General features: G+C 40.1%; 1 protein-coding gene across 10 annotated transcripts in view; it reads left to right on the top strand.

Annotated features, from left to right (window-relative positions):
- Positions 1 to 27,182, top strand: part of RTTN (rotatin) — a 121,616-nt gene that overhangs the window by 72,506 nt on the left and 21,928 nt on the right. For all 10 annotated transcript variants that reach the window (XM_070452947.1, XM_070452949.1, XM_070452945.1 and 7 more), the window contains 5 exons: positions 9,434 to 9,623; positions 11,069 to 11,160; positions 20,780 to 20,873; positions 23,234 to 23,426; positions 24,935 to 25,025. In XM_070452947.1, the coding sequence (XP_070309048.1) occupies positions 9,434 to 9,623; positions 11,069 to 11,160; positions 20,780 to 20,873; positions 23,234 to 23,426; positions 24,935 to 25,025 (660 nt within the window). The remainder of the gene's footprint in view (positions 1 to 9,433; positions 9,624 to 11,068; positions 11,161 to 20,779; positions 20,874 to 23,233; positions 23,427 to 24,934; positions 25,026 to 27,182) is intronic.

The raw sequence follows: 27,182 nt of genomic DNA, 5'->3' as shown, positions 1-27,182 counted from the left end.
CTTCTGTGTGTTCTCAGTGGACGTAGGTAGACTGTGTGCATGTGTTCATGTCTGTTGTATAGAGACGGCCGCCTCATTTATAGTTGTAATATGTACTGTTTTCATATTTAATGGGAGAATTATCAGTGCATATTTTAATTTTCTACTGTGTTCATCATAAATTATTATGGGTATTGATTTCACAAAACAGTAAATGCTTGGTGTCAGAGAAACAATTTCATTTTAACTGATCCTTAACATGTAGTTAAGAATTTATGTAATTAAGATCATTTTTTTCAATTTATACATTACATTATAGCATTTTACAAGTTTATATACAGCAAAATAATTCCTTTTTCTTCTCAAAAGCATTCTTCTTATATGTAATTTTGTTTTGCTTTAGTTCCTTTTGAATCATAGCTAGTGGGTATGTTAGTACCATGACATATTGAAGTAAGAGGTTTAAATTTAATCATATCCTTAAAAAGAAGAGTTAAGGAGAAACTCATCTTAATGTAATTCTACCTTTAACTGTTACTCCATCTTCCTGGATAGTAAGTTTTTTTTTTTTTTTTTTTTTGCTTTTATTTATTTATTTTTCCATTTTTTTTAAGTTGGATGCTAATTACTTTACAATATTGTAGTGGTTTTTGCCATACATTGACATGAATCAGCCATGGATTTACATGTATTCTGCATCCTGATCCCCTCTCCCACCTCCCTCTCCACCCGATCCCTCTGGGTGTTCCCAGTACATCAGCCCCAAGCACTTGTCTCATGCATCCCACCTGGGCTGGTGATCTGTTTCACCCTAGATAATATACATGTTTCGATGCTGTTCTCTCACAACATCCCACCCTCACCTTCTCCCACAGAGTCCAAAAGTCTGTCCTGTACATCTGTGTCTCTTTTTCTGTTTTGCATATAGGTTTATCGTTACCATCTTTCTAAATTCCATATATATGCGTTAGTATACTGTATTGGTCTTTACCTTTCTGGCTTACTTCACTCTGTATAATGGGCTCCAGTTTCATCCATCTCATTAGAACTGATTCAAATGAATTCTTTTTAATGGCTGAGTAATATTCCATGGTGTATATGTACCACAGCTTCCTTATCCATTCGTCTGCTGATGGGCATCTAGGTTGCTTCCATGTCCTGGCTATTATAAACAGTACTGCGACGAACACTGGGGTGCACGTGTCTCTTTCAGATCTGGTTTCCTCGGTGTGTATGCCCAGGAGTGGGATTGCTGGGTCATATGGCAGTTCTGTTTCCAGTTTTTAAAGAAATCTCCACACTGTTCTCCATAGTGGCTGTACTAGTTTGCATTCCCACCAACAGTGTAAGCGGGTACCCTTTTCTCCACACCCTCTCCAGCATTTATTGCTTGTAGACTTTTGGATAGCAGCCATCCTGACTGGCGTGTGTAATGGTACCTCATTGTGGTTTTGATTTGCATTTCTCTGATAATGAGTGATGTTGAGCATCTTTTCATGTGTTTGTTAGCCATCTGTATGTCTTCTTTGGAGAAATGTCTGTTTAGTTCTTTGGCCCATTTTTTGATTGGGTCATTTATTTTTCTGGAATTGAGCTGCAGGAGTTGCTTGTATATTTTTGAGATTAATCCTTTGTCTGTTTCTTCATTTGCTATTATTTTCTCCCACTCTGAGGGCTGTCTTTTCACCTTGCTTATAGTTTCCTTTGTTGTGCAAAAGCTTTTAAGTTTCATTAGGTCCCATTTGTTTATTTTTGCTTTTATTTCCAATATTCTGGGAGGTGGGTCATAGAGGATCCTCCTGTGATTTATGTCAGAGAGTGTTTTGCCTATGTTCTCCTCTAGGAGTTTTATAGTTTCTGGTCTTACATTTAGATCTTTAATCCATTTTGAGTTTATTTTTGTGTATGGTGTTAGAGAGTGTTCTAGTTTCATTCTTTTACAAGTGGTTGACCAGTTTTCCCAGCACCACTTGTTAAAGAGGTTGTCTTTTTTCCATCGTATATCCTTGCCGCCTTTGTAGAAGATAAGGTGTTCATAGGTTCGTGGATTTATCTCTGGGCTTTCTGTTCTGTTCCATTGATCTATATTTCTGTCTTTGTGCCAGTACCATACTGTCTTGATGACTGTGGCTTTGTAGTAGAGCCTGAAGTCAGGCAGGTTGATTCCTCCAGTTCCATTCTTCTTTCTCAAGATTACTTTGGCTATTCGAGGTTTTTTGTATTTCCATACAAATTGTGAAATTATTTGTTCTAGTTCTGTGAAAAATACCGTTGGTAGCTTGATAGGGATTGCACTGAATCTATAGATTGCTTTGGGTAGAATAGTCATTTTGACAATATTGATTCTTCCAATCCATGAACACGGTATGTTTCTCCATCTGTTTGTGCCCTCTTTGATTTCTTTCATCAGTGTTTTATAGTTTTCTGTGTATAGGTCTTTTGTTTCTTTAGGTAGATAATACTCCTAAGTATTTTATTCTTTTTGTTGCAATGGTGAATGGTATTGTTTCCTTAATTTCTCTTTCTGTTTTCTCATTGTTAGTGTATAGGAATGCAAGGGATTTCTGTGTGTTAATTTTATATCCTGCCACTTTACTATATTCATTGATTAGCTCTAGTAATTTTCTGGTAGAGTCTTTACGGTTTTCTATGTAGAGGATCATGTCATCTGCAAACAGTGAGTTTCACTTCTTCTTTTCCTATCTGGATTCCTTTTACTTCTTTTTCTGCTCTGATTGCTGTGGCCAACACTTCCAACACTATGTTGAATAGTAGTGGTGAGAGTGGGCACCCTTGTCTTGTTCCTGATTTCAGGGGAAATGCTTTCAATTTTTCAGCATTGAGGGTGATGCTTGCTGTGGGTTTGTCATATATAGCTTTTATTATGTTGAGGTGTGTTCCTTCTATTCCTGCTTTCTGGAGAGTTTTAATCATAAATGAGTGTTGAATTTTGTCAAAGGCTTTCTCTGCATCTATTGAGATAATCATATGGTTTTTATCTTTCAATTTGTTAATGTGGTGTATTACATTGATTGATTTGAGGATATTAAAGAATCCTTGCATTCCTGGGATAAAGCCCACTTGGTCATGGTGTATGATTTTTTTAATATGTTGTTGGATTCTTTTTGCTAGAATTTTGTTAAGGATTTTTGCATCTATGTTCATCAGTGATCCTGGCTTGTAGTTTTCTTTTTTTGTGGCATCTTTGTCTGGTTTTAGGGTGATTAGGGAATTAGGGTGATCTGGAATTAGGGTGATGGTGGCCTCATAGAATGAGTTTGGAAGTTTACCTTCTGCAATTTTCTGGAAGAGTTTGAGTAAGATAGGTGTTAGCTCTTCTTTAAATTTTTGGTAGAATTCAGCTGTGAAGCCGTCTGGTCTTGGGCTTTTGTTTACTGGAAGATTTCTGATTACAGTTTTGATTTCCTTGCTTGTGATGGGTGTGTTAAGATCTTCTATTTCTTCCTGGTTCAGTTTTGGAAAGTTATACTTTTCTCAGTATTTGTCCATTTCTTCCAAGTTGTCCATTTTATTGGCATAGAGCTGCTGGTAGTAGTCTCTTATGATCCTTTGTATTTCAGTGTTGTCTGTTGTGATCTCTCCATTTTCATTTCTAATTTTGTTAATTTGGTTCTTCTCTCTTTGTTTCTTAATGAGTCTTGCTAATGGTTTGTCAGTTTTGTTTACTTTTTCAAAAAACCAGCTTTTAGCTTTGTTGATTTTTGCTATGGTCTCTTTAGTTTCTTTTGCATTTATTTCTGCCCTAATTTTTAAGATTTTTTTCCTTCCACTAACCCTGGGGTTCTTCATTTCTTCCTTCTCTAGTTGCTTTAGGTGTAGAGTTAGGTTATTTATTTGACTTTTTTCTTGTTTCTTGAGGTAAGCCTGTAATGCTATGAACCTTCCCCTTAGCACTGCTTTTACAGTGTCCCATAGGTTTTGGGTTGTTGTGTTTTCACTTTCATTTGTTTCTATGCATATTTTGATTTCTTTTTTGATTTCTTCTATGATTTGTTGGTTATTCAGAAGCGTGTTGTTTAGCCTCCATATGTTTGAATTTTTAATAATTTTTTTCCTGTAATTGATATCTAATCTTACTGCACTGTGGTCAGAAAAGATGACTGGAATGATTTCAGTTTTTTTGAATTTACCAAGGCTAGATTTATGGCCAAGTATGTGATCTATTCTGAGAAGGTTCCGTGTGCACTTGAGAAAAAGGTGAAGTTGATTGTTTGGGGTGAAATGTCCTATAGATATCAATTAGGTCTAGCTGGTCCATTGTGTCATTTAAAGTTTGTGTTTCCTTGTTAATTTTCTGTTTAGTTGATCTATCCATAGTTTTGAGTGGAGTATTAAAGTCTCCCACTATTATTGTGTTACTATTAATTTCCTCTTTCATACTCGTTAGCGTTTGCTTTACATATTGTGGTGCTTCTATGCTGGGTGCATATATATAACTGTTATATCTTCTTCTTGGATTGATCCTTTGATCATTATGTAGTGTCCTTCTTGTCTCTTTTCACAGCCTTTATTTTAAAGTCTATTTTATCAGATATGCATATTGTGACTCCTGCTTTCTTTTGGTCTCCATTTGTGTGAAATATTTTTCCCAGCCTTTCACTTTTAGTCTGTATGTGTCCCTTGTTTTGAGGTGGGTCTCTTGTAGACAGCATATATAGGGGTCTTGTTTTTGTATCCATTCAGCCAGTCTTTGTCTTTTGGTTGGGACATTCAACCCATTTACATTTAAGGTAATTATTGATAAGAATGGTCTTGTTGCCATTTTCTTTGTTGTTTTTGGTTCACGTTCATACAACCTTTCTGCATTTCCTGTCTAGAGAAGATCCTTTAGCATTTGTTGAAGAGCTGGTTTGGTGGTGCTGAATTCTCTCAGCTTTTACTTGTCTGTAAAGCTTTTGAATTCTTCTTCATAGCTGAATGAGATCCTTGCTGCGTACAGTAATCTAGGTTGTAGGTTATTCTCTTTCATTACTTGAAGTATGTTCTGCCATTCCCTTCTGGCCTGAAGGGTTTCTGTTGATAGATCAGCTGTTATCCTTATGGGAATCCCTTTGTGTGTTATTTGTTGTTTCTCCCTTGCTGCTTTTAATATTTGTTCTTTGTGTTTGATCTTTGTTAATTTGATTAATATGTGTCTTGGGGTGTTTCACCTTGGGTTTATCCTGTTTGGGACTCTCTGGGTTTCTTGGACATGTGTGACTATTTCCTTCCCCATTTTAGGGAAGTTTTCAGCTGTTATCTCCTTGAGTATCTTCTCATGGCCTTTCTTTTTGTCTTCTTCTTCTGGGACTCCTATGATTCGAATGTTGGGGCATTTCACATTGTCCCAGAGGTCCCTGAGGCTGTCCTCATTTCTTTTAATTCTTTTTTCTTTTTTCCTCTCTGCTTCATTTATTTCCACCATTTTATCTTCTACCTCACTTATTCTATCTTCTGCCTCCGTTATTCTACTGTTGGTTCCCTCCAGAGTGTTTTTGATCTCATTTATTGCATTATTCATTTTTAATTGACTCTTTTCTATTTCTTCTAGGTCCTTGTTAAACATTTCTTGCATCTTCTCAACCCTTGTCTCCAGGCTATTTATTTTGTTTTCAAGATTTTGGATCATTTTTATTATCATTATTCTAAATTCTTTTTTAGGTAGATGCCCTATCTCCTCCTCTTTTGTTTGACTTGGTGGGCATTTTTCATGTTCCTTTACCTGTTGGGTATTTCTCTGCCTTTTCATCTTGTTTAGATTGCTGTGTCTGGAGTGGGCTTTCTGTATTCTGGTGGTCTGTGGTTCCTTTTTATTGTGGAGGTTTCACCCAGTGGGTGGGGTTGGACGATTGGCTTATCAAGGTTTCCTGGTTAGGGAAGCTTGCGTCGGTGTTCTGGTGCGTGGAAGTGGATTTCTTCTCTCTGGAGTGCAGTGGAGTGTGCAGTAGTGAGTTTTGAGACGGGTCTCTGTGTTAGGTGTGACTTTGGGCAGCCTGTGTGTTGACGCTCAGGGCTGTGTTCCTGCGTTGCCAGAGAATTTGCATTTGTTCTGGAACTTACTGGCTCTTGGGTGGTGGTTGGGTTCAGTGTAGGTATGGAGGCTTTTGGATGGTCTCCTATTACTTAATGTTCCCTGTAGTCAGGAGTTTTCTGGTGTTCTCACATTTGGGGCTTAAGTCTCCTGCCTCTGGATTTCAGTCTTACTCTTTGAGTAGTCTCAAGCCCTCTCCAACTATACAGCACTGATAATAAAACTTCTAGGTTAATGGTGAAAAGATTCTCCACCGTGAGGGACACCCAGAGAGGTTCACAGAGTTACATGAAGAAGAGGAGAGGGAGGAGGGAGATAGAGATGGGCAGGAGGAGAAAAAGGGGGACTCAAAAGGAGAGAGACAGATCTATGCAGTTCTCTGTTCCCTAAGTGTTCTCTGTAGCCCAGACACCCACAGAGATTCACAGAATTGGATTGGGAAGAGAAGGGGGAGGGAGGAGATAGAGGTGATCTGAGGGAGAAAACGGAGAGTGAAAAGTGGGAGAGAGTAATCAGCACACTCCGGAGTAAAAATGGGTACTGAGTATTGGATTCTTAAATGTCCAAAATTGATATCAAATACTGAAAAACAAAGATTAAAAATCTAGAGTAGAGGTTAGACTCTTAAAAATACAATATTAAAAACAAAAACAAAAAATTTTAGAAATATATATGAAGTTCGGTTTAAAAATAGGGCTTCTTTTTTTTTTGCAAGGTTATAGTGAAATGAAAATTAAGGAGTAATAGAGGAGTAATAGAGGACTTTCAAAGAAAATAAGAGAAAAAAAATATTCTAATTAAAATAGTAAAAATATATGAAATGAAAAAGAAAGTTAAGGAGTAATGGAGGAGTAATAGGGAATTTTAAAAGAAAATGAAACAAAAAAGAAAAGAAAAGAAAAAAATTTTTAATTAAAAAAAAAAAGTAAAAATATATCTAGGAATTTTTCTGGTGCTGTTGCGGTCAGTGTGGGTTCGGTTTAGTTTCAGACAGCTCCTCATTCCAGCTTACACTTCTCGATATCTATAGGCCCCTTCCGGTATAGTCGGTGTTACCTACAGGGATTTTAATCTGTTGCACCGGTCCCTTCTGAAGCGGTTCCCTTTGTTTATTTGGCTTCTGTTTGCAGGTCTCTTGAGTGTCTAATTTCCGCCCTGACACCCGTGGGCAGAGGTGGTCTCTTGTTTAGATTCGCTGGTTCAGTCGTGCTGCGGGGAGGGAGGGGCGCTGCAGACAAATGTCGCTGGCGTGTGTGGGGAGAACTCGCGGTGTTCCGGCCACACTGGGTTTGCCCCGCTCACGGCGTGTGCTTTCCCCGTCTATGCTGCTCAGGCTCCCGGCTGCTCTATATGGAGTGGGCCCCGAGTTGCTTGCGGTTTCAGTTTTCCGGTACTCCACAAAAGCGCAGACTCTGTTGGGCCTGCATTTTCTGGCTTCCCCGCCCAAGCAGCTCAGGCAGCCAGGAGCTTGACGGGCGCACTCTCCCCGGGTGCGGTGCGCCTTCTCCCCTCCGCTGTCCCAGCCTCAGTTTCAGGCGCGGTGGTCGGGTGCGCCTAGTATCTGTTCTGGGGAGCTGGACTCTAGCCGTGACCCTCCTGGCGGATGTCAACCATCCAGAATCTCAGGAAGTCTTTGGTTAGAAACTGGGAGCCTGTTTGCGGTTTGGTAGGAGTGCCGGCTCTGGAGCCAAGTTTGCCCCTCTTCCCTCCCCCCTGCCTCCTGCCTCCAGCGGGGGATGAGCCGGTCCGCAGCCGCTAGCTCTTCTCTGGGGTCGCTCAGTTCTTCCTTTGTTCTGCGAATGGCCCCACAGTGTGTTCGGCGGTTACTTTTCTCTCTCTCTCGCTACCCCACAGTTTAAGTTGCTATCTCACATTAGTTTCCTCCAATTGCCCTCAGGGCATTCAGGCCCAGTCCTTACCCTAAGCAATGCCGCCTGCTCCTCTCCATTCCGCCCCCACTTGCTGGTGGCGGATGCGGGCATCTGGGTTACTTTTCTGCTGGGAGTTGCTTTTAGGCATGTAATCTGTGGGTTTTATTTATGTTTCCTCCTTGTTAGGTTGCCCTCCGAGATTCGAGAACTTCCCCCAGACCCACAGGTGAGAGGGTTTCCTGGTGTTTGGAAACTTCTATTACAACTCCCTTCCTCGGAAGGGTCTCCATCCCTAGCTCTTTTGTCTCTCTTTTTATCTTTTATATTTTGTCCTACCTCCCTTCGAAGATGATGGGCTGCTTTTCAGGATGCCTGATGTCCTCTGCTAGCGATCAGAAGTTGTTTTGTGCACTTTGCTCAGCATTCAAATGTTCTTTCGATGAATTTGTAGGGGAGAAAGTGGTCTCCCCGTCCTATTCCTCTGCCATCTTAGCTCCTCCTGGATAGTAAGTTTTAAAGGTTCATCTTTCTTTGGCGATCAGGGGGCATGAGAAGTGGGGCACATATGCAAATTTCTAGTTAATGCTATATTTGCAGACCTTTCCTGTTGGCACTTAGCTTTTTATTTTTTATTTTTATTTTTCTCTCTCTTATGTTCTGTTTTAAAAGTCTGAACTATATTATCATTTTCAGAAAAATAGAAATAGTTATGAACTCAATTCAGTTCAGTTCAGTTGCTCAGTCGTGTCCGATTGTTTGCGACCCCATGGACTGCAGCACGCCAGGCCTCCCTGTCCATCTAGTGATGTGATAATTTGCATACTTTAAACTGATCCTTGGCATACTTTTCACTGATTGCTTGGTTTTTGCCATTTTGATATTCCAGGAAACGTCGTGAGTGGCACCTCAAAAAATTATTTGAAAAAATAGTGCAAAGAGATTAAAACTATGCAATGGTAGATTCTTCTCAGCCTTCTGTGGGAAAATGTATATGTGTGTGTTTGTGCGTACGCATGTGTTTGTGTTAGCGTGCACGCATGTGAATTGCCCTTGGAAGAAGGGTTCATTCAGTGGAAAATAAAGTGACAAATAGATTTTACTGTGGATATTAATGAGCGTTTTCACTTTATTTAGCTTACTGATAGGCACGAAAATAATTTTGAATAAAATAACTGGGATCACATTGTTTCAGATATTTTAATACAGATCATTTCATTATTTTGTGTGGGTTGCAACATACTACTTTTACTGTATTTGTGGCTGAGGTACATAATTACTTGACTAGAGCTGTACCATTTCATAGAAACGTTTTAATCTAAGTGGCCCCTCAAGAAAGACAAGATCAGCTTTCTGCCTTTAGTGGATTTTTGGACAGCAGAGAGCTGGATTAACTTCCCAGGTCAGGGTCAGGCTGGTGTTCGTGTGGAAGGACAGAGAGAAGTGAAGGAGTGTGGCAGCATTTGTTTCCTTAAGGGGACTGTGGGGAGACAGTGGGTCTTTTTGAAGAAATTATGTAGTAAATTCCTGTCTCTCTCTCTCTCTTTTCCTATAGGGCCCCTGTGTCCATGATGAGGACTCTGGCCTGTCTCTCATAGGAAAACCTGCCCTCCAGGCTCTTTTATACCACTGCCATTTTTATGAACATTTGAATCATATGGTAAAACATTGTTACCTGGGACGGTATGCATTTGATTTCAATTGTTCAGCTCCTAATGGACCTTCTGAAGGCAATGATTTAAATGGTAAGGGTATTATGTTTATATTTTTAATAAAATATATTTCTTAAATTGTTTAAAACCTTTTTGTTGGTTACAAAATGTTTGAAAAACAATGAAAAATACACAGGAAAACATTCATATCTAGTTCTGCTACCCAGAGGTTGCCAGTGTTGCATTTAGGATGTATATTTCCTTCTAGCCTTCTTTTTCTGTATAGCTTTTGTTTGTTTTATATAATTGTGTTCATATCTTATGTACATTTTTGTATTTTCTCCTTTCACTGAACATTGCCTAAGCATTTTTCTGTGTTATAAATTCTTCATGAAAACCATTTTTGACATCCTATTAATGTTTCATAAGTTATTTCATGCCCTTCAGTAAAATTTTATAGTTTTTTCCTCTATTTATGTCTTAAATTTTTTTTTGGAAGGCTCTTCTCAGGCAATCAAGAATGAGACTTTTCCTACTAAATTTTCTAATTTGTTTTGCTAATATATTGAAAACCTGTTTTGGCATATTACTCATTTATCAAAATATTTGCTGAAATCTTTTTAATTTCTACTTGTTTGTAGAGTCTCTTGGATTTCCTAAGTATAAGATCTTAGTGCCTATAAATAATAATTGTGTCTCATAAAAAGAAATAGCAATTTAATAATAATAAATAATAATGAAAAAATATTTTTAAAATATAAATAATAGAAATTTTTAAAATTTAAATTTTAAAATAATGTTAAAAAACCTTGACATAATTTCCCACAGAAAAGGCTTAAGAGTAGAACAAGGAATTCCCAGATATTAACATTTTACTGTATTTGCCCTCCCATGTGTATGTGTGTACATATAAGAAAGATTTATATGCATATATTTTTTTTTTCTGAGCCATTTAAGAGTAAATTTTAAACATGAAATTTCTTTACCCTGAAATACTTAAGTGTATGTTTCTAACTCACTTTTCTGCTCACTTCTTGGAGGAATTAAGAAGAGAATGACATTTGATGAAGTTTCTGAACATTCTAAACAAATGTCCCTATGGCAAGCTACCCCTTTAATTGTTTGGATTTTCTGTACTGGTGTCACTGGACGCATGGCTCTGGAACCAACAGCATTGACATCTGCTCCCATCTTGTTAGAAATGCAAATTTATGCCCCCCCCCCCCTTGATTTGCAGAATGGAATCACTGGGAATAGGAATCAGGAAATCTCTTTAATAAGCTCTCTGATTCTTCTACACTTTGAAGTTTGGGAACTGGTACTCTCCATAAATTATGTTAGATTAAGCTATAAAGCATAGTAAACTAATTGATATCTTTTTGTGAAACATGCTGTATATATAAATTACGGATGATAAAAATTAGGTATAAATACTCTTTTATTTAGTTCTGGACTGGTTTCACATAAGGACTACTCTTCCTGTTAATTGTTAAGATGCCCAGAGACTGTTTATGTTGACAGTTTTCCTGTTGTCACAGGTTTAGATGACTCGTTCAAGTTCTGGAGGGCTCCATCTCGAATGTCCAGTCAAGATCGAGATCCAAGCTCTCTCTCTACGTCGGAAACAATGGTACTTCCAAAGAACGCAGGAGTGCTGCATTTTGAATTTCTGCAAAAATTTGCATTTACATAGTGGAGGGATAAGAATGGATGTGAAGAATCAGGTTATGATCACCATGGCAACTGGGATTTAGTTGAAGTGCTGTCTGTCTAGAACTAGGTTCTACCTGACTCAAATAAGTGTACTGAATGTAATTTTAGATGAACTTTCAACCTATTTTCTACCTTTTTTTTTCTTGATAGAAGTTCAAAAGTTTTAAAATATTTATCAGTAGTAGCAGAAGAAAGGGCTTCCCGGGTAGGGCAGTGGTAAAGAACCCGCCTGCCAGTATTACAGGAGATGTAAGAGATGTGGGTTTGATCCTGAGTTGGAAAGATGCCCTGGAGAAGGACATGGCAACCCACTCCAGTACTGTTGCCTGGAGAATCCCATGGACAGAGGAGCCTGGCGGGCTATAGTCCATGGGGTCGCACAGAGTTGGACACGACTGAGCACACAGTAGCCGAAGAAAACAAACCCCATGTGATTAGCAGTGCTTGATTACCCTGAAATTTTGCTTAAGGACCAGACAGTTTGAAGAATGTTGACCCATTCAGGTGATTCCAGTGTGGTACTGGTGACTTGAAACACATTTCTAAATACTTGCATCAGATAGAAGCTTGTCTTTTTTTTTTTTTTTAAGAAGCTTTTCTTAATTATCTGAAATGCTTGAAATTTATGTACACCTGCCTGCCTTTCTTCCTTTTTATTTGTAAGTTGCTTTGTTCTAAAGAGTTTGAGACACTAAGTATTTCTAAATAATAACATATTAGGTTTCATTTGTTTTGGAAGCATACAAAGTCATTCTCAACTGGAAAACATTGCAATGTATTTTTGGAACAATCACTGTGTAGTAGAACCAATTAGGAAGGCAAAGGTTTGACTCTGCTGCTTCCAGGAGCAAAAATAATATGAGAATTAAATAATTATACAGGCATTAATGAGATTCACCTCCCGCAGTTTCTCAAGAGAGTGGTACTCTTTGCTAAGTTTTAAGAGTCTCCCTCCCTCCCCCGCCTCCAGACTCAGAAGAGTTTATGTTTAGTGTTAAATTGAACCTTTATTTAGAAAAATAGAATAATTATGCCAATTCCACTAGGAGTGATGCTCTCCTTTGCAAGCTAGAAATAGTATGTATCTTTGTCTCAGTAAGAGAGATAATGATATGACTCAGTGCTAAAGGGAACTGTAGTAATTGGCTATTTAAATAGTTCATAGAAGGACAGTGTTAATTATGTGCTTAAAAATAGTAATTCTTAGGTTTACCCTTCTTGTTTAAAGGGCTATAGGCTAACTTTGAAATCTGTACTTACTTCAGTTCTTTGTTTATAGAAGGTATGTAGTAAATAGTAATTGCTCTAAGTAACTTTGAGTTATCTTAGCTGCTTGGTAGATAACCAAGTTGTATTTTTTCTATATAAGGAGACTTACAAAACCCAAAAGCAAATCAAGCATTTATATTTCTCTATTTTATAATGATATATAAATCTTACAGATTGAGATACTAGTTTCTCTGAGAAACACTTTGTAAATATGTCACTTATCATAATAATTAAGCTGGAAGCACCTCTATTAATCCAGGACAGGGAAGCCCGGCATGCTGCGGTCCATGGGCTCACCAGGAATCGGACATGGCTGAGTGACTGAGCTGGACTGTTTATGCAAGGCTTTAACTTGTTTATGTGAGGATATCACATAGACTTTGAGAAGTATATACCAATAAAATCTGTTGTTAAGAATTCTTGTGTACGCTACCGCTGCTGCTGCTAAGTCGCTTCAGTCGTGTCTGACTCTGTGCGACCCCATAGACGGCAGCCCACCAGGCTCCCATCCCTGGGAGTCTCCAGGCAAGAACACTGGAGTGGGCTGCCATTTCCTTCTCCAATGTGTGAAACTGAAAAGTGAAAGTGAAGTCACTCAGTCGTGTCCGACTCTTAGTGACCCCGTGGACTGCAGCCCACCAGGCTCCTCCGTCCGTGGGATTTTCCAGGCGAGAGTACTGGAGTGGGTCGCCATTGCCTTCTCCGATTCTTGTGTATAGTCCTGTGTTTACTTCTCAAAAGACTACCTGTTAGAATTTTTACAGTCAGCACGCTGTTTCTTTTTTGGTTTTCAAGCAGAAGAGTTTTGGTGTTGGTAACTTATTCACCAAATTGCTGACTTTTATTCACAAAAATTAAGTCTAATTACTCCAGTAATATGAATTCTCTTGTTTTCTTTATCATATGAGAGGTACTATATCTTTTTTTCCAGCAGGAGACAAATGTGGAGAGTTGTTATTCATTATGTCAGTGTTACTTTAAACCTAAGCAGTCAGTACCCAGATCAACTAATACTTCTTCAGGTATAAGAAAATGTTGAAATTACAAATTAAGGTATCGGTTAAATGGATGCAAATCTTGCTAATAAGCATCTCTGGTTATTTAAATCATAGTTTTGTATGTCTTCCAGAATTGAGAAAAGATACAACTTGTTGATCAGTTTGTTCTCCCACTTTGTCTTTCCAAGGAGAGCATTACCTTTCAGTGTGGGTCCTGCCATTCAGCGCACTTTGCCTGGGCCACTGCCTTCCTTGTGGCCTCGATGCCGCATTAGGTACTGGGATGGTGTTACCTAGTGAGTATTGGTGTAGTTGACTGCAGCTTGTATGTTTTGTGAATTACAGATAGAGTAAGGAGTGTCACTCTTACCTTGCAGGTGTTGCCCTATAAATAATGCCTTTTTAGAGATGGCTTTCCTCAGCTCACTGTCCCCTTCCCCAGGGCAGGGGTGGGAGTGGAGGGGTCAGGCATCAGCTGTTTTTCCTCCTGAAATCACATTTCTACTTCTCAGAGATATTCAAACTAAATGGGTGTTTATGCCTTGGAAATACCAGTGTATATCAACAGCTTTAACACCAAAGTTTGGTCTTTTCTGTGATCTTGAGTAGAATTATGTCTGGTTTATCAGATTTCAAAGTAAAGGACATGTGGGTCAGTTCCCTTTGAGCTTTTCTTTGTGAAATATGTGATTTTTTCAAACTTTCCAGAGCACTAATTTAAGGAAAGCTGATTTTATTTTAACATTTATAGAGAAATTTTACTCATGGGTCCTCATACCCTTTAAAAAACTGAAAATCATTTTTACTATTGTTATTTTACAAAAGAAGAGATAAAGGCATGGAATGAGTAACTGTCTTGTGCAGGGTTCCAGCATTGCTGACTGGCTGAGTGTTACTTGAATCCAGAAGTGCATTTGGCTCTTGTGCCCAGGTCGTTGGCTGTGATGTCATGCCCCTTCACCACAAAGCAAATGTGACTGGTGCCGAAATAGATGCGACAGTGAGGGTGCACTGAGCTTAGATGAAAAGGAATGATGAAATAGGGGGTGATTTTGTGTGAGAAGTAGCAATTGAGATGTGCTTTAAAGGATCAACACCTTCTTTTTTATATTACACATTTACAAGGAGCTAAAAAGATATTCAAAAATGTCTTAGAATTCAGTGCCCACATATGAGATTTGAAAGTCTAGTTGAGACGTAAAGCATAATTAGAAAATAACTGAATACCAAGCTGTGTGGTGCTAGAAGCATGAGATATTCAGAAAATGCATGGAGTTGTTTGGAATGTGGGAGAAAGGCTTAAGTTTGATTACTGGTATGACCAGATGGGATTAACCAGGAGACCTGAATCTGGGTTTATGGATTTGAAGAGAAAATCTGTAATAGCTACAAAGATGTAAAGATACTTCAGCAGAGTGAAATGTCATGAAACATTATAATTGATATTAAAGAAATATGAATTGACATTTGTTCGATGGTAGTTAAAAATTATTTTATAGACCAGGATGACAAATAACACATTCACATACCAGTGTGTATTATTAAGTATGATCAAATGAATGTCCTTTGGAGATTATTTTCCAGCAAGCAAGACCTGAGGACAGTATAGAGCATGTCAGCTTAATACATGTTTACTTTATTAAAGTAGTAATCCTTGATGACTCAGATGGTAAAGAATATGCCTGCAATGCAGAAGACCTGGGTTCAATCCCTGAGTTGGGAAGATGCCCTGGAGAAGGGAATGGCAACCCACTTAAGTATTCTTGCCTGGGGCATTCCGTGGACAGAGGAGCCTGGCTGGCTATAGTCCATGGGGTCGCAGAGAGTCAGACACGATTGAACAACTAACACTTTCATGCTAATATAGCAATTTTTAAAAATGCAGGTTGTTTAGTAGAAATATAAATAACCCCAGTCAGTTTTTAAAACACAGTATATTGGTCTAGAAAGAAGTTCTTATGTTTTATCAACCAAATGGGGTGGGGTAAGTTAGAATGCAACTATTAGATACTTTCTGAAATCATATTTTTCAAAATTTGTTTGTCCCTTCCTCGGCTGATACTGAGGAAGAGCCCAGTGTTTATGAAGGCCTGATGTTTGTTACATTCTTCTAATGAGCCAGGTATTTAGTGGGTCCTCAGAGACTTTCTTTTCCTGCAGTGAGTGTAATCTTCATTTTCATCAGTAGAGAGGACTGCCTGAGTGTCAGTTGAAGTGATGTTCAGTGAAAAGATAGAGGATTTCAGCTCCTTGTCCTCTAAAATTTCCCCCCTATAGCCAGGGGAGCTCGTGGCTGGAGCCAGGCTCGTTTGGCAGCTCCTGTGTGGCTGTGATGTCAGTCTCAGTGTGTGATTGTTGCTTCACAGACTGAAACTTACCTGGATGTCCATTGACAGGAACTTTTTTTTTTTTTAAACATCTCTTTAAAAAAAATAAAAGCACATCTCTTATAGCCAGTTATAGGCAGATATAATTTTAAAATGTCTTTAGGTTTTCCCCTCCTCCTATGTGGATCTAATGTTATATGAAATAAGACATTTAATACATGCTTATTTGTGAATGACTTATCGAGACTGAGATTTATCTAGCCTCCATCTGTAGATGACTGTCTGCTCAGCTTACAACATTTGGCTGCAGCTTTCTGTCACTTGGTTGTTACTACTGTAATGTCATACTTCAAGTGGCGAGAGGTGATTGAGGTCAGAAGTTGAAAGAGGGATTTTAAAAACTATTAATTTCTTGTGCCATTTTCTTCAAATTCTTGTTCTTTTTACTATCAGAAACTGCAAATGAAAATAACCTTAGGTTTTGCTTTCATCCTGTCAGATCAAGTCTGAGGTACCCTACATTAAGGATTAGGACAAATAGGGAATCAATGTACAGATACCGTGAGCTGTACAGTGTCTGGGTCTGTGGTAGGTTGTTTCGTAAGTTCTGTTGACAACTTATTTGCGTGCATGCATGGAACTGGAGCTGACACAGGTATGGGACATTTATGCTGTCTCAGAGAAAAGAAACTGATGGGAGGATACAGTAATTTTTACATAGGAGGTGTTTGACAGTTTGGGCTTTTTCAGCTTTAGAGTTTTTCAGTTCAGTTCAGTCGCTCAGTCGTGTCTTACTCTTTGCAACCCCATGAATCGCAGCACGCCAGGCCTCCCTGTCCATCAGGAACTCCTGGAGTCCACACACACCCATGACCATTGAGTCGGTGATGCCACCCAATCATCTCATCCTCTGCCATCCCCTTCTCCTCCTGCCCTCAGTCTTTCCCAGTGTCAGGGTTTTTTCCAGTGAGTCAACTCTTCTCATGAGGTGGCCAAAGTATTGGAGTTTGAGTTTCAGCATCAGTCTTTCCAATGAACACCCAGGACTGATCTCCTTTAGGATGGACTGGTTGGATCTCCTTGCAGTCCAAGGGACTCTCAAGAGTCTTTTCCAACACCACAGTTCAAAAGCATCAATTCTTCAGCACTCAGCTTTCTTTATAGTCCAACTCTCACATCCATACATGACAACTGGAAAAACCATAGCCTTGACTAGATGGACCTAGTTGACAAAGTAACGTCTCTGCTTTTTAATATGCTGTCTAGGTTGGTCATAACTTTCCTTCCAAGGAGTAAGCATCTTTTAATTTCATGGCTGCAATCACCATCTGCAGTGATTTTGGAGCCCCCCAAAATAAAGTCAGCCACTGATTCCACTGTTTACCCATCTATTTGCTATGAAGTGTTGGGACCAGATGCCATGATCTTAGTTTTCAGGATGTTGAGCTTTAAGCCAACTTTTTCACTCTCCTCTTTCACTTTCATCAAGAGGCTCTTTGGTTCTTCTTCACTTTCTGCCATGAGGGTGGTGTCATCTGCATATCTGAGGTTATTGATATTTCTCCCACAATCTTGATTTCAGCTTGTTCTTCCTCCAGTGCAGCATTTCTCATGATGTACTCTGCATATAAGTTAAATGAACAGGGTGACAGTATACAGCCTTGACGTACTCCTTTTCCTATTTGGAACTGGTCTGTTGTTCCATGTCCAGTTCTAACTGTTGCTTCCTGACCTGCATATAGGTTTCTCAAGAGGCAGGTCAGGTGGTCTGGTATTCCCATCTCTTTCAGAATTTTCCACAGTTTATTGTGATCCACACAGTTGAAGGCTTTGGCATAGTCAGTAAAGCAGAAATAGATGTTTTTCTGGAACTCTCTTGCTTTTTTGATGATCCAGTGGATGTTGGCAATGTTGATCTCTGGTTCCTCTGCCTTTTCTAAAACCAGCTTGATCATCTGAAAGTTCTCCGTTCACGTATTGCTGAAGCCTGGCTTGGAGAATTTTGAGCATTACTTTCCTAGCGTTTGAGATTAGTGCAATTGTGTGATAGTTTGAGCATTCTTTGGCATTGGAATGAAGATTGACCTTTTCCAGTCCTGTGGCCACTGCTGAGTTTTCCAAATTTGCTGGCATATTGAGTGCAGCACTTTCACAGCATCATCTTTTAGGATTTGAAATAGCTCAACTGGAATCCCATCACCTCCACTAGCTTTGTTCATAGTGGTGCTTCCTAAGGCCCAGTTGACTTCACATTCCAGGATGTCTGGCTCTAGGTGAGTGTGAGTGATCACACCATCGTGGTTACCTGGGTCATGAAGATCTTTTTTGAATAGTTCTTCTGTGTATTCTTGCCACCTCTTCTTAAAATCTTCTGCTTCTGTTAGGTCCTTACCATTTCTGTCCTTTATCGAGCCCATCTTTGCATGAAATGTTCCCTTGATAGCTCTAATTTTCTTGAAGAGATCTTTAGTCTTTCCCATTCTGTTGTTTTCCTCTATTTCTTTGCATTGACCGCTGAGGAAGCCTTTCTTATCTCTCCTGGCTATTCTTTGGCACTCTGCATTCAAATGGGAATATCATTCCTTTTCTCCTTTGCTTTTCACTTCTCTTCTTTTCACAGCTATTTGTATGGCCTCCTCAGACAGCCATTTTGCTTTTTTGCATTTCTTTTTCTTGGGCATGGTCCTGATCCCTGTCTCCTGTACAATGTCATGAACCTCCATCCATAGTCCATCAGGCTCTCTCTCTCTCTATCAGATCTAGTCCCTTAAATCTATTTCTCAATTCCACTGTATAGTCATATGGGAGTTGATTTAGGTCATACCTGAATGGTCTAGTGGTTTTACCCACTTTCTTCAACTTAAGTCTGAATTTGGCAATAAGGAGTTCATGATCTGAGCCACAGTCAGCTACCGGTCTTGTTTCTGCTGACTATATAGAGCTTCTACATCTTTGGCTGCAAAGAACATAATCAGTCTGATTTTGGTGTGACCGTCTGGTGATGTCCATGTTAAGAGTCTTCTCTTGTGTTGTTTGAAGAGGGTGTTTGCTATGACCAGTGCGTTCTCTTGGCAGAACTCTATTAGCCTTCGCCCTGCTTCATTCCATACTCCATGGCCAAATTTGCCTTACTCCAGGTGTTTCTTGACTTCCTACTTTTGCATTCCAGTCCCTTATAATGAAAAGGACATCTTTTTTGCGTGTTAGTTCTAGAAGGTCTTGTAGATCTTCATAGAACTGTTCAGCTTCTTCAGCATTACTGTTTGGGGCATAGAGTTGGATTACCATGATATTGAATGGTTTGCCTTGGAAATGAACAGAGATCATTCTATTGTTTTTGAGATTGCCTACGAGTACTGCATTTTGGACTCTCTTGTTGACCATGATGGCTACTCCATTTCTTCTAAGAGATTCCTGCCCACAGTAGTAGCTATAATGGTCATCTGAGTTAAATTCACCCATTCCAGTCCATCTTAGTTCGCTGATTCCTAGAATGTCGACATTCACTCTTGCCATCTCCTGTTTGACCACTTCCAATTTGCCTTGATTCATGGACTTAATATTCCAGATTCCCATGCAATATTGCTCTTTACACCGTCAAACCTTGCTTCTTTTACCAGTCCCATTCACAACTGGGTGTTGTTTTTTTCTTTGGCTCCATCCCTTCATTCTTTCTGGAGTTATTTCTCCACTGATCTCCAGTAACATATTGGGCACCTACCGACCTGGGGAGTTCATCTTTCAGTGTCCTATCTTTTTGCTTTTTCATACTGTTCATGGGGTTCTCAAGGCAAGAATACTGAAGTGGTTAGCCATTCCCTTCTGTAGTGAACCACATTCTCTCAGAACTCTCCACCATGATCGTCTTGGGTGGCCCAACATGGCATGGCTTAGTTTCATTGAGTTAGACAAGGCTGTGGTCCATGTGATCAGATTGGCTAGTTTTCTGTGATTGTGGTTTCAGTCTGTCTGCCCTCTGATGCCCTCTCTCAGCACCTACCGTCTTACTTGGGTTTCTCTTACCTTGGATGGCGGGGGTGGGGGGTATCTCTTCATAGTGCTCCAGCAAAGCGCAGCTGCTGCTCCTTACCTTGGACATGGGTATCTCCTCTAAGCTGAGACTCCTGACCTTGGATGTGGGGTAGCTCCTCTCGGCCGCTCCTGTGCCATCTCAGCTGCCCCTCCTGCATGTGAAATTTTGTTTGTTTTCTACAGAATTTCTATCATGTTTAATGTTTCCAAAAGATGTTTTATGAAGTACAGTATAGTTATGAAGTACAGTACAGTACAGTACCAGCATAGTTCTTAATTTTTAAAAACAGTTCATTTGTTGCACGGGAAGAGATAGAGAAAAATCTTTTAATACTTCTGCTAATTCTTTTATAGACACTATTAAAATTTGTGTGTGCCATTTGAAACTAAAAAGACTGTTTTCTTATGAATTAAGAAGTGTTAATTAAAGACACAACAAATCATAGTTAAAGTAGTATGCTTCTTAGCCTCTCAACATTTGAGCATTAAGTGGGAATGGGCTTTGTGTGCATGTTCTGGTAATCTTCTCGACTAGGGTTGAACCCACGTCTCCTGCGTCTCCTGTACCGCAGGCAGATTCTTTACTGCTGTGCCACTGGGGAAGACTGGGAATGGGCTCTCTCAGGACCTTAAAATCCTACATGAGCTTCAAATCAGAACTTTGCTCCTTTGAGTTAGCTGACTTACATGAACTGTAAGAGGTCTAAGAAGCAGAAAATGCCATTCCAAAAACTGTTATGACTCTCAAGACATGGAGTGTTTTTCAGTTATACTAACAAGTGTGCTTTTGTGATAAACCTTTTTGTGTGAGGATTTCTTGTGTGTATGTTGCTGGTGTTTCATTTCCCAGTTGGTGATGTTAACCAGTGAGTGCTCCACGTATAAAGTAATTGTCTTTGCTGACCCCTAGGTGGCAACTTCGTCGGGCAGTGCTGAATTTCAGTCCCTCGTGCTCTCCACGGCGCCTCACCCTGAAGTCACACACGACCAGCTGGTGGCTCAAGGTATCCTTTTAGGAAGGCATTCTACTTTCAGAAAGAAGAGTGACAAGTTGGTCCTGACAGATATTTTGAAAGTAAATGTCTGGATAAAAGAACCCAATTAAGTCACAGAACAAACTGTCCAGATAAGAAGAAAATGAAATGTCACAGAACATAATAGAATAAGTACATCAGAAATTAACAAACAAATACTCTTAACTAATAAATGGGAATTTGGCCATCAAGTAAATACTCTGATTGCCATATGGTTCCTTATTAGATAATAATGGATATTTGGTATTTGAATCAAGGAACTGATAGATGTTAATTAGCTTCATTTTTTTTCCCTTCTTTCGGGAACACACCTCAGTTTGCCACTTGAAAAGTGAATCCACTTGAAAGTGATGAGAAGTGGGTTCATAAGGATTTTTCAAAGCGTATGCGTTCGTTTTAAAGCACACCAAATATTTCAAGTCCTTATTTTATAAGAAGGTCATGATGAGTAGCCTAGGATTTATTTTTATTAATGACAGTGTGTAAATTTTATTCTTTTGGGGACTGTTGCCAGGTCTGTTTGCTTCACACTTTATATGTTTGTATAGATTACTGCTCACTTTTGTTTCTTCTAAGACAGTAGATAGGCCTTTATTCAGTAGCTTTAAATCCCTAATCTGTAATGAATATACTACCTAAAAAGAAGGTAATTTTAAACACTGAAATATGAGAATCTGCAGGGAAAATGCTTTCTAAAACTTCAGAAATATTCGCCTAAGTAAGACTTTACTCTGAATTTTCATTACAGTGTTTGTTCCAGAACTTCCTGAACAGTGTCCCAATTTGGTTTTTAGTAATTTATGTTAACAACATATAAAAATGTTTAATTTTAGAAAGTACTCATCTGATCCTCTTAAGAACAAAAGAAGCAAACTCAGGTTGTTTTCAGTAGCTTAGGACACAGAACATGAAATGAAGTTTGATAACGAATCTCATGAACATTTATTTCTAAGAGTATGTTGAGTTACTGTTTTTTAAACAGCTTTATTGAGATATAATTCACATTCATACGGTTCACTCATTGTAAGTGTACAATTCCTTGGTTTTTAGTGTATTCACACAGTTGTGCAAACATCACCACAGTCGGTTGTAGAACACTTTTATCACCCAGAACAAACCTTGTTCCTGCTAGCAGTCACTTCTGATTCCTCTGCTCTCCCCAGCCTGCCGCAAGCATTAGTCTGCTTTCCCTGTTTATAGATTTGCCAGTTTGGGATGTTTCACATAAATGGAATCTTATTTAGGGTTCAGGGTGAGGGTATTTTGGGATTTTTTTGTACTGTTGTGTAAGTTTGGTTTATTCAAAGTAGAATGTTTGCTTAAAACAGAAATAAGAAGTAAAAGTCATGAGGCAGTCTTGAGGCAGGTTGAGTGGTCTTGTTAACAGTCCCTGCCGAGTCTTCCGGGAAAGCTCCACACCCTCGGACCTTCAGCGCTAAAATCCAGTTTGTGGAAGGGAAAAGTTTTCTCAGAACTTAGGTGGCAGTAAGCCTTAGCTGTGCCCGAATACATTTGGTTACAAAATCTGACCAATTCTAGTTGGAAGTTGTACTTGCTTATATGTGTGTCCTCCTTGTTGTGATTATGTGTCTGCTGCACTTCAGAAAGATTTGTTTCCTTGTGGGGTGTTGCCCAGGGTCCCACTGGGGTTGTTAATTAGTGTAGCGTGGTGGTGGTTCTTGTTTAGTCATTATGTCGTGTCTGACTCTTTTGCGGCCCCGTGGACTGTAGCCCACCGGGCTCCTCTGCCCATGGAATATCCCAGGCAGGAACACTGGAGTGGATTGCCATTTCCATCTCCAGGGGATCTTCCTGATCCTGGGATGGAACCTGTGTCTCCTGCATTGGCAAGTGGATTCTTTACCACTGAGCACGAGGATGCATGTACCTTATTACTTTTCTAAAATTTAAAAACATTTTGAGTGCTGAAACCCTTCTGGCCCTTAGTTTAAAAAACAAAAAGAATTGTGGTGCATCTGTTTCTTACCCAGTGTCTGAGTGCGTGAGACACAAAACTGTGCCCTGCCCTTCTCGTCTTGGGGTACATTGTCACCAGTACGTTGTCACCCAAGGTGTCCCTCAGACACACGTGTGTACATGCACATGTACGTGCACACACACGCACACAAAAACACACGCTGGAGGAGCTGGATGTCTGACACGCTGGCCTCAGGCTTGAGGTGTGCCGAGCAGTTAGGGGAATTCCCCAGCAGACTGTCTCTCTTTAGCACTTGTAGGAACTTTCATCTGATTCTCAGAACTTGTGAATTTTGTATGTAACCACAAGCTAAACACAATAGTGATAATTTTCACACCTATCTCAATAATAGGTCAGCGTGAAGCTGCATCTCCACGGCTTGCTCCTGATTCACCCCTCTCTGCTCCTCTGCCCAGGCAGTGTGTGTCTGTCACCCCGCCCCTCCTCTCCGCGACGTGCAGCCTCCTAGACAGTCTCTTGGTGGCCACTCCAGGAGACACTGCCGGCGCTTTCCGACGAACCTGTCTCATTGAGCTGCTCTGTAGGTAAGCAGGGAGACTGAAGGTTTTTGCTTTTGCCAGATTTGTCTGGGCAGTTTTTATTTTCAATCTGTTAAAGCATTTATGTTGCTTTGTTTCACTAACTGTTAAACTTCCCTTACCCCATCCTGATATTTTAAAACTCATAAGTTTGTCCTCTGCCACACTCAAGGAATATGATATAAGTCTCCTTGATTGTTCAGAATGGAAGTGAAGGAGTTCTGGGCTTCATCTCCCTAGTGGTCATATCAGAATAACGTCATTGGGTTGAAAAGTCATTTAAAAAATACATTCGGAATTGTTTAGTTATGGGAGGCTGAAAGTTTTAATAGAAAGTAGTCTGATAAACTTTAAGGAAATCATGATTTGGTTCTTTGATGTATCTAAAATTTTTCTTATTTTCTGATTGGCTGTATGGTATAGTTAAAAAGGCCAAGGAGATTAGATTCAGTCCAACTTAGGGCCTGATTGTGTTTCATTCTCTCACTAGTGTTGCGGCCATGGGAAAGGCACTTTAATCTCTGATGTGTCATTAATAACACTAGTAATGTGATGACTCTGTTAGGATTACAAAGAGGTGTTGTCTACAATACTCTCTTATCTTGAGTAAAGTGTTCTTCCCTCGGGACATCCTGCTTATTCCAGCCACGTGTTCCCACCTCCTGTTCCCCACATGCTCATTTGCATTTCTCTGTCTCTGTTTCTGCTCTTTGAACATCCGCTCTCTGAATTGTCTTCCCTCTCTTCACCGAATCACAGCACTTTCTCTTTCTTTTTGGGATAAGAGCAGTCTCAGGAGGAAGAAGTCTGCCGTGCTTCACTTACTCAGTGGTGTCCGTTTCTTTACTCTGCCCTTTATAGTAGGCAGCAAGATGAGACTTTGGTCTGTTTACATTTCATGTCCTACTATAGTTGGAAAACGAAACTGCTAGGTGATTGTCTTTCCTTCTTAAATGTTTCCTATCTCAAAAATGGTTAAAATGGAGTGTTAGGAATATTTTTGCTTCTGCAGAGTCTGTTAAGAGTCTTTCGTGACGTTGAGGGCACGGAGGTATTAAAGAATCTTATAGGAAAGGCTTATATTTCCATCCTTGCTATTTCTGACTTAAATTTTTTTTGCTGTTTTTATTTTTCTTTTTTTTTGGTTTTTACTTTCTAAATCAGAACTTACTTCCTTGAAAGTGTTTTTCCTGTTTTAAATAAGGACATAAGCACCAAGGTCTTTCTCTTGTTTGTCTTTTCCTTCTGAAAGGACTTTATTATATTCTGCTTGTAATAGGTTTCACTATATATTTTCCTTAGAATTCTTGGTTTCCGACATTTACTGATGATATCTTTTCCCAAGTTCTGAAATATTTTAGGGAAACTTCTTATAAACATTTATTTCTTTCATTTCATAAAAATCCCTTTTCTTTTCTGTTCATGGTCATATCCAAATTGTAAATTCTGATTTGTTCGTCTTCAGTAACGAGCATCTCGATGGTCTGAAGGGTGCTTCCTCTCTTCCTTCACAGCATCGCAGATGCCACCCTCCTAGAGACAGGTGTCCAGGAGCTCCGGGCCCTGCTGCCCACGTCTCTTCCTGCTGAACACACTCAGGCTCAGGTGAGCGCCCACGTCTCCCTCTCACCTCTTCTGTATGTGCGTTTCTGTAGTCTTAAGTGCCAAAAACAGAAATTCTGATGAGGACATACCACAGGAGAGGAGTGAGAGTCTCTTAGGGTATACATGGTATGATGAGGTTATTTGAAATAGGTTACTTAATGTTTCAACCACAGACGTATCTGAATGGTAGTAAAGAGCAGTGAGAGGTTTGAAGTCCTAGATTCTATGCCTGGTTCCATCATTAACCAGCGGGACATGTTTCATCAAGGATCTGGGTACCTTTGAGCACTGTAGTAGACAAAGGGGAATGTTCATTGTATAGCCCACCTTCCCCCTCTGTGATTTTAGGATATCTCTGTTATTTCTACCTAAATTAAAGTTGTAGAAAATACTTAAATGAGTAAATTCTGTGTATTTTCAAAGCTCAGTTTAATAAGGATAAATTTATGTTCCTTCACAGATATTTAGTGAAGTTGTTGCTAACAGAAATGGTATCTTAAGATCAGATTTTTAAGAAGGGCCATAAGATTTATTTGGGGTGAGAGATAATAAAAGTGGGCCAGACCAGTATCTCTTGCTCTGCTGTGTCTTCTTTGAGCTTTCTGCGTAAGGCAGACCCCCTCCTACAAGGCTGGGTAACACTGCACATCATCTTCCAAACACTGGTGCAGTGCAGCGTTTCCACTTGTGAGTGTGCTTGTTTGTGTGTTGGCCATCGCCCCTGATTTTCTGTCTGTCCATACAGCACGTCTTTACTGGGGGCCTCCCGAGTAGCAGGATCTTCCCTAAATGAATAAAACAGAGAACCTTCCCCTCAAGTTGGGAGTGTAGACAGTGATCGAATACATACATGCCTGATGATGTCTGAAATAGACACCTGAGAGTAAAAACTAAAGGAGGAATAGGAAGTAGCATCAGAGCTGGCAGGGCGGGGCTTTTCTGTGTCGGGTGCTCTGGGAGGGGCGCTCAGACAGTGACACGGGGCCTGCAGTGAGTGAGGAAGCCAGTCCATGGGGCCTCGCGGGGCCCCGAGAGTCGCCCTGTTCAGGAACCAGCATGGAGCAGCTGGTGCAGAGTCTGCGAGGCGGAGATGAGGCCAGAGGGTCCAGGACTCCGTGAAGGTGGAAGTGCCATTAGCACCTGTTTTATAAAGGAAACGAGAGCCCAGCGGCGAGCAGCTTGCCCAGGACGGCTCCCACAGTGAGAGGCAGGGCCAGGGTTCCAGCCCGTGCAGGCTGCTTCTGGAATCCACAGTCTTACTCTTGCCTGTGTGGCCTGACTGCTTCTTGCCTTTTCATCCTTACATAAGATGGTTCATTCATTCCAGAAAACTCTGGAGCATATGCTCCGCTATATTGTGCTGTAGGCGCTAGTAATGCCTCGGTGAACAGAGCAGGCATGCCCCTGCCCACACAGAGTCTGGGTCCTTGGAACGGGACACAGTAAACAGTAAATAAGAGTTATGGGTTTTATCAGATGGTGATGAATGGTGTATAAAGAATCAGTGAGGATGGGTGTTACCTCAGCAAAAGCCTCATCGAGGTGAGATGTGAGCAGAGCTGAGGAGACAGGCTGTGGGTGGGGAGGCAGAGTGTGTGGCAGAACTCTGCGAGGAACAGAGACATGAGGTGCTGAAGCTGCGGGTCACTTAGTCAGGCTTTTTTTTGTTTGTTTTTAAAGAAAGTTTCAAACATAACAAAAAAAAAGATAGTTGCATTATGAACTATCATACTGGTAGCTGACTGAATCTTCGATCGGGTAGTTCACGGGAGAATCTGACAGCTCAGGTGTTCTCGCTCAGGCTTCCTGCTGGCTCTCCCCTCCCCTGGATTGTCTGGTCGTGGTCACACCACACACGCAGAGGGCAGACTCACTGTCACTGCAGTGGTATGGCATAGCAAGGGGCCAGGGAGTACTTCACAGCGATAAGGAAATTAAATGTCACCAACTGCTTGCATTTCACCCGATAGGAAAAATGTAGAGCCACCTGTACTTTTGTGTAAAATGTGTCCACAGATTAGATAAAGGGAGTACCTTTCATCCAGAGAAGTAGGACAGAAGAACTCTTAGGAAGCAGTCTGACACCATTCACCATAGAGGCACTTTATGTTGTTTCATCGCCAAGTTATATTTGCATCTTTTGCCACCCCATGGACT

The sequence above is a fragment of the Odocoileus virginianus genome, chromosome 22, assembly GCF_023699985.2.
Source record: "Odocoileus virginianus isolate 20LAN1187 ecotype Illinois chromosome 22, Ovbor_1.2, whole genome shotgun sequence".
In the NCBI taxonomy this organism is placed as follows: domain Eukaryota; kingdom Metazoa; phylum Chordata; class Mammalia; order Artiodactyla; family Cervidae; genus Odocoileus; species Odocoileus virginianus.
The sequence above is the reverse complement of the archived record's forward strand: the minus strand, read 5'-3'. Positions and strand labels throughout refer to the sequence as shown.